The sequence below is a fragment of the Pistacia vera genome, unplaced genomic scaffold (assembly GCF_008641045.1).
Source record: "Pistacia vera cultivar Batoury unplaced genomic scaffold, PisVer_v2 Contig568, whole genome shotgun sequence".
NCBI lineage: Eukaryota > Viridiplantae > Streptophyta > Magnoliopsida > Sapindales > Anacardiaceae > Pistacia > Pistacia vera.
This window is the reverse complement of record NW_022196410.1, coordinates 49,972-57,031: the sequence shown is the minus strand read 5'-3', so window position 1 is coordinate 57,031 and position 7,060 is coordinate 49,972. Positions and strand designations below refer to the sequence as shown.

Below are 7,060 nucleotides of genomic sequence, written 5' to 3'. Positions count from 1 at the left end.
CTTGTTGGTCTTCTTTCCAAAGAGCACCCGGCCTCATCGGCCTTTACTACCCTCCCTTTAAGTCTTTTACTTCGCCTAGGAGCCTGTCAGCAACTCTCCTTCTCGACCTCTCGGGGAGCCCACTAGGTCCTACTGCGTGGGCTACACATCGGTCTCTTTACCTCTTGGGTAACTTTGCAGATCCCCTTTCCTTGGGGTAGGGGCCTGGACCCAAGGTCAGCCTGCCACACGTGCGCAGGATCATACTCTGATACCAATTAATAGGAACCTACTCCAATAATTTAACAATTTGGGTTGGATCATGGGTCTTTCATGAATTTGGATAGAACTCTCCTTGGAAAATTAACTTGCCATGGGAAGGTGTCAAAGCCTTTATAACCCACATGCCCACTCTTTCCCTTTCAATGTGAGATCCTAACACATTGCATATAATCCACATTGACAAAATAAATCACTCAATTAACAATTAACCCATGAAGGCATGAACCAACTATTATTAGAGAAATGAATAACTTACAACTTACATCAACATGGTCCGGAAATAATCTTCCATTCTACTGTACCTAAAATCTTGTTTTTTTTTTCCCTATAATTCTTTTGCTCATCAACCAAAGCTCTTCTTTTTGTTGATCATCTGAGGATCAACTGCAAGAATATATATCATTTTTCACCTAGGGGTTACCTGAGTGATGGTAATTGGAACTGAACTCATCTGACTGACAGTAGAGTCGGCTGATTTTTTACTTGAAGTTCCTCTACTACTTTCTGAATCTTGGAAAAAACCCGGGGCTGTAAGTTCCTTCTCATTGAGTCGAATATTCTTTGAAAGCATTTCAACAACCTGACTCATCAGTGGTCTTCGGCTGGCTGCCGCTTGGGTGCAGAAGAAAGCTACTTTCATGTATCTAATTACGTCTTCTGGTGGAAATTCTTCCATCTCCGAATCCACTAGCTCCAAGAGCCTTCCCTCTTCGTGAAGCTGCCATGCCTATAGAAGGAAAGACCGGTCATTATATAGAATTATTTTGCAAATTATTCTTTCACGAATACATAAGAAAAAAATGAATATTCAACTCCAAGAAATTGAACTAACAGCAAATTAAGTGTTAAAACAAATTATCACCAGTAAAATGATCCATTCTTGAAGAATGGCCCTCACCAGGAAAATTGTCAGAAAGCAAACTTATGAAAGCGAAAACAAGGAAGGGAACAGGGCAAAGAAGAAAACAGCTATGATATACTTATTCATCAATAAACTAACTGAAAAAGGAAAGGAAAATAATACAGCCACCGACGATAGTGCACCAAATGACGTGACAAAATCCTGACCGTTGATTAATTTTAACTTAATATTAATCAATGGTCAGGATTTTGCCACGTCATTCGGTGCACTACCATCGGTGGCTGTAACATTACTCAAAAGAAAAGCAACACACCCATTCCAGAAGTAATTTTGACATGTCCCCCCAGTTTGGCTTTCCGCTGCTTCTGCCGCTAATTATTTCAAGTACAAGGACTCCAAAACTATAAACATCCGCCTTCATGGTCAACTGTCCACCCAATACGTACTCTGGTGCCAAATAGCCACTACAGAATAAATCACAGCATTAGTTGATCTGCGTTTTCTTTCACTTACAACCTTAATTTTTGCAAAGAACTTTGAGTGGTGCAAAAAATACTATTCTACACAACTCTCTGCTTATTTGGGTGTCACAAAGACTCAATCAAATGTTCCTTGGAAGGGAAAAATTCAAGTCACATTGACATGTCCCACCTTAGCGAGCTAGTGAAATGAAAATCTAGTTGCAAATAATTTTACAAAATGAGATAAAATAAATAATTCAAAGTGCAACCATTCAAGATGAGTGAGGTTTGGGAGCAGGAACGGAAGTTGGCCAAAGTATAAAAAAGCAGTGGAAGTATTTCAATGCATTGCACATATACACATCTACACTGAATTTCATCAGTAATAGTCCAAGAAACAGTGAAGAAGCAAATGTTCTTTACTTTCAGATAACCCTGTGCAAAATTTTGAGATTGTCAATAAAATCTCTCTTTTATTGTCATCAATACTATCCAAATGCTTGACTACTAGCCTCAAGAGTACACTATGAAACTTTTCTTTGCTTGCGCATCTAAAATTAGATAAATTTCTCTATTTTAACTCTCTTTTCTGGTGTTCTGTTGACATCTATGTAGTTCTCACTGCATAACCAAGTTGATAATCTGCTTGTTCACTACTGCAGTCCATAAATGCCTAAAACAATTTAATATGTTATAAACCATAAGCCTAGCTATCCTGCTTGACTTAACTGTGACCTTAACCGTAGAAATAATAGCAGCATGAATAAGATGTCTAATTCAGAATAAGCATCTGTGAGGTCCAATAAATAACCTATAAAATGGAAATCCACACTGCCACCAACAAAATCCTAAAGTGATCACTCGTTGCAACAAAATTTTTGACAGGAACTCAAGTAACATTCTCTTGTCAGTCTTAAACCAAAGCAAGGAAGGTACAATGACAAACAACAAATAGGAAATAGCTGGAGAGTTGAAAGATCACATACGTTGTTCCTGCTATCCTTGTGGTAATGTGAGTGATGTTATCTGGGAAAAGTTTAGCCAATCCAAAGTCTCCTATCTTCGGGTTTAACTCTTCGTCAAGAAGTATATTACTAGCTTTGATGTCTCTATGCACAATATGTGGCACAAGTTCTTCATGAAGGAATGCAAGACCTTTAGCAATACCCACACAAATAGCAGATCTTTTTTTCCAGTCCAGCTTTAAATTTCTTTTTGTTGAACCTGAAAAGGAAAAAAAAATTATCCCTTCACCTTCCTCAGTATAAAATTCTAAATTCCAGTTTTCTGCTTGAATTTACCTAATAATACACGATCAAGACTGCTATTTTCTACATATTCATAGACCAATATCCTCTTGGTTCCTTGAATACAGCACCCAAGCAACTCAACAAGGTTCGGATGCTTGACATCTGATAGAGTATTGACCTCAGTTCTAAATTCCTGCACGCCCTGCTTTGACTCAGCAGAAAGTGTCTTTACTGCAATTTGCTTTCCATTTTTTAGGACTCCCTGGCAACATGGCAACCAAGTTAATACATATAAAAGGTTTTGCAAACATGAGATGGACTAAAACAATACCCTTATCCTGTGTTATACTACCATTATGTTATAGTAGGAAAGCATGAAGCCAAAGGATACCAGGTTTCATACAAATTATTTTAGAGAAAATGAAAAAGGACAGAAATGTCTGATCCCCAGTCTATATGGGTGACTTATATCCTTCCACAAAAATAAATGGCATAAATTTAGCCCATCAAGAAGTGAATGCATAATATGCAGAAAGATACTGAATAGTGTTCCATATTTCATCCTAATAGGTTAAGCCATCTGCAGATTTTGGTGTACCTTGTAAACAGTTCCAAAACCTCCTCTCCCTATCTTATTACTTAAATGAAAATCTTCTGTTGCCTTTCTCAATTCCTTGTAGGAAAAATAGTTGACATTTCCTCGTAATTGCCCTAGACAACATCAAAAAGAGAAGCAACAAAAGAATTTATTAAGAGAACAAAGCTAAAATCATACAAATGCATGAGCAAGAAAAAGGAACTGTGAAGTGATAAAATACGCAACAGGAGTCAGAACAAAAGCTCATCTGAAATGGCATCTAAAACAAACTAAAGCATTTAATTAAGATGATCCATCAAAGTACTTTAACCAGTTTCCTTGAATATCGTCTGACATTAATTGGGCATTAGATAGCTTAAAACTTCAAGAAGTTGGCAAAGGCACCTTAATAACCGTTTCATATTAGAATAACATTTTTGGCTTCCCATTTTGAACAAAATAATAAAAGAGACACAGGAAACATGTCATAATTGTTAAGGTTGTGTTGGCAGGTCAAATCTACCCACTGTTCATGCTGGTTGGACTAATGGTATATTTACCTGAAATTTTAATTACAAGATACGGTTGAAGGCAATTTCTTGCAGCAGATGCAGGTAAATATCTTCTTAAGATAAATCCTTATAGTTGACAAAAATAGAACAGATGTAACTGTAAGGAGGAGTGATTTTGAAGAGAAAAAAGAACTAGGATCTATTGGTAAAAAAGAAGAGTACTCCTACAAAGGGTCTTTAGTCCACAGGTAAATTGTTTCTGTGTTACAACAAAGGGTTATGCATCAAGTTACATCACAATAATCTTTTGCACACAGTTCATATAGAAAATAGCACATGTGAGTGCTCATGCCTTCAATTCCAGCCAAAATGTATTACATAATGCTTATAAACAGTCAAATAGAAGTTAATAGAAACTGATACACCCTTCTAACTTACACCAACAACAACAATTGACTCAATATAAATCATATACAAAATACAATGATTCATTCCCATAAGAAATGTCCCATAAGTTCAAGAAGCACCCATGAAATGTTGATGCTATTGAAATTTTACTGCATACAAAAACATCCACACAACCAAATAGATTTAACTTAGAGTTTACTTATATAAAAAGCTGATTGAACGTTCAACATAAGAAATCATTGCTTAACAAAGTCCTCACCATCTACGCCATGATAAGCCTGCGGCACATCATCCCCTTTCCCGTGCTTAGATGAGCCAGTAAAGCATCCACAATTCATATCTGTATATGATATTTAGTTGGTATCTCCCTTTTCACATAGATATGCCTTATAAACACAAATTACAGTTCAACATCAGAAATTCTGGTTCATGCCCGGATCACCAAATCCATTTAAGCAAAAGGGTAAACAAAAACATCAATCATCAAATAAGGCTCATAACAAAAAAATCATAGTACTAACCAACAACAACTGAATTATAATATGTATCAAATCCCCACCAAAATTCAAACCCTAAAATTCACAAAAAAAAATCCCAATTCCCATTCAAAAGATAAATTCAGCGCATCAAAACAAAGCAAAAGGGAACCGTTTCCAGCTCTTCTCAATACCTTAAAAAACGAAGCTTAACTTAAATAGAGAAACGAAAAAACAAATGCCCAAGAGCTAAAAATACTTACAAAGTGAAGTTGACAATGAAGGCGTCATCAACCTTTCTACAAGTAGATGAAGTATCCAATACGTGTTGTTTAACATGAAGGCGTGAAATTTTTTTCTTTTCTTCTAGTTTTGTTCTCGTTATTGAGGTATACTTGTATTTGTTTGTTTAATAAACCAGAAAAAAAAAAAAAAAAAATCAATAATTGACCGCTTCATTATAATACTAGGAAAAATTTAATAATCAAAGCAGTAGTTGTTGACGTTTCCTTTCTTCTGTGGTTGATAACTTGATATGACATTACAAAAGAGAACCCTATAAAAGTGGTGATTGGTCTCCAGCTTTCACCGCTCTACTCTCGTTCACACTTCCTCTGTTATTTACTCCTGAAATTAACTGTTCGGTTTTGCTACCATCCCTTGTTTCCCCATTTCTATCTATACATTATTTATCACGTAAAAGCAGTACAAATAGTATTAAATATGGAGCAATTTTAACTTGTCAAATCTACTAGAAAAGTAACGATATACTTTCAAACAAATCTTACCAAAATTTAGGTACAAAGCCAGAAACCAACGAAATAGTTATTATGAAACATACTCATATTCACTCTTTTACTCATTTTTAGTCATATTATTTTGTATAAAAAATTTTATAAAATTTATTTGTACATCTAATATTATTGTCTGCTATAAATTATTTGGTCCAATCAAACAAAAAAATACTCTACTAGAAATTGTCTGGTCCAATCAAGTAAAAATAATCCACTTTGGGATCAGGTTGTGTGGATTTGTGATTTGTGAAACATCATTAGATGATTTAATGGTAAAAAAATAAAAAAAGGTTCTATGAGCTCCTGAATTCGAGTCTCCTTAAATACTAATAGAGATAATTACTGCAACTATTATCCGATCAGTAGTTTTAAAGTCTCAAGGATTATTTGAGGTGCGTGCAAGGTATGTCCACTTAAGGACTAAGCATTCGTTGTGCATAAAGACGTGGCCAGGATTTTTAGTAAATAAGTTAAAAACATTTAAATTGATAAATTTACAATAAAATTTAGTGGGTCAATATAAATTTATATAAAGTTAAAATTGTAAATATTATAAAATAAAAAACCTTCTTCTTCTTTTTTAAAGTTGAAGTGGTCTTAATATGAATTTAAGTGGAGTCCAAAATTGTAAATACTATAAAGTATATAACATTTTTTTGAATGGGTTCAATTAAACTCTTATGTTAACAGTGTGGTTAATTATGCGACATTGGATGTGATAAACCCCCAACTATTAGGCGCTTTGAGACCAAACAATAACATACACGGGATTGTTTTTGGTTTCACACGTGTATTTCGCTCAACATGTGTCTACTTAGTTTGACAAACTAAAACCTTAAAAACTGAATCCCAAACTTATTCATTGGGCAACATAAGATATGACAAAATCACAATTTCGCTGTAAGAGTTGATGACAACAAAACCAGGTAACACAAGACATGGGATTTCATTTTGCTAATATTTAATTTTTTAAATTAAATTTTTGACATCATTTAATAACCATCTATCTAATGCAATAAATATATTTACATTTATTTCTTTCACCTCTTAGATTATTTTAAATGACTTAAAAAAATTTACAATTTAAGTTATAAAATATAATTATTGATAAAAACAATTCAAATACTTTATGATTAAGTTAAAAGTTAGAAATTTTAGTTTTTTCAACTCACTTAATTTTAGTAAAAAATTAATTATTAAGTTGCTTCTTCTATAATCACTTTCGACCCGACTTTATGAATAATATAAAAGTTTACTCGTGTGAAAATTTTAAATTGCTTTTACTTTTGAAAAATGGTAGGTGACAAATGTAAAATGACTATAATAGTTGTTTTTTTAATTATTAAAATATATTAAAACTAAAGGTTTCAAATATAAAAATGAAAAGCATTGTTGAATTTTTAGAGTGTCATCAGACAACAACCAGTGATGATGGCCAGAATTTGTCATTGGAGGCACG

The 7,060-nt window shown here is 34.0% G+C and overlaps 1 protein-coding gene across 4 annotated transcripts; it reads right to left on the bottom strand.

The window, feature by feature from the left end:
* Positions 1-466: 466 nt before the first annotated feature.
* On the bottom strand, positions 467-5,237 carry LOC116108743 (cold-responsive protein kinase 1-like). Of its 4 annotated transcripts, none has more exons than XM_031394980.1 (7): positions 5,071-5,237; positions 4,591-4,671; positions 3,433-3,545; positions 2,886-3,096; positions 2,571-2,808; positions 1,437-1,587; positions 467-988 (listed from the first exon to the last, which is right to left on the bottom strand). In XM_031394980.1, exons 1-7 carry the CDS (start codon positions 5,144-5,146, stop codon positions 668-670), a joined length of 1,191 nt encoding a protein of 396 aa, XP_031250840.1. In that variant the 5' UTR covers positions 5,147-5,237; the 3' UTR covers positions 467-667. The 4 variants fall into 4 exon arrangements, with proteins under 4 accessions (XP_031250840.1, XP_031250841.1, XP_031250842.1 ...); XM_031394981.1 differs by having other exon boundaries at positions 4,591-4,717; positions 5,071-5,234; XM_031394982.1 differs by lacking the exon at positions 5,071-5,237 and adding an exon at positions 5,002-5,066 and having other exon boundaries at positions 4,591-4,717.
* Between the last annotated feature and the right edge of the window lie 1,823 nt (positions 5,238-7,060).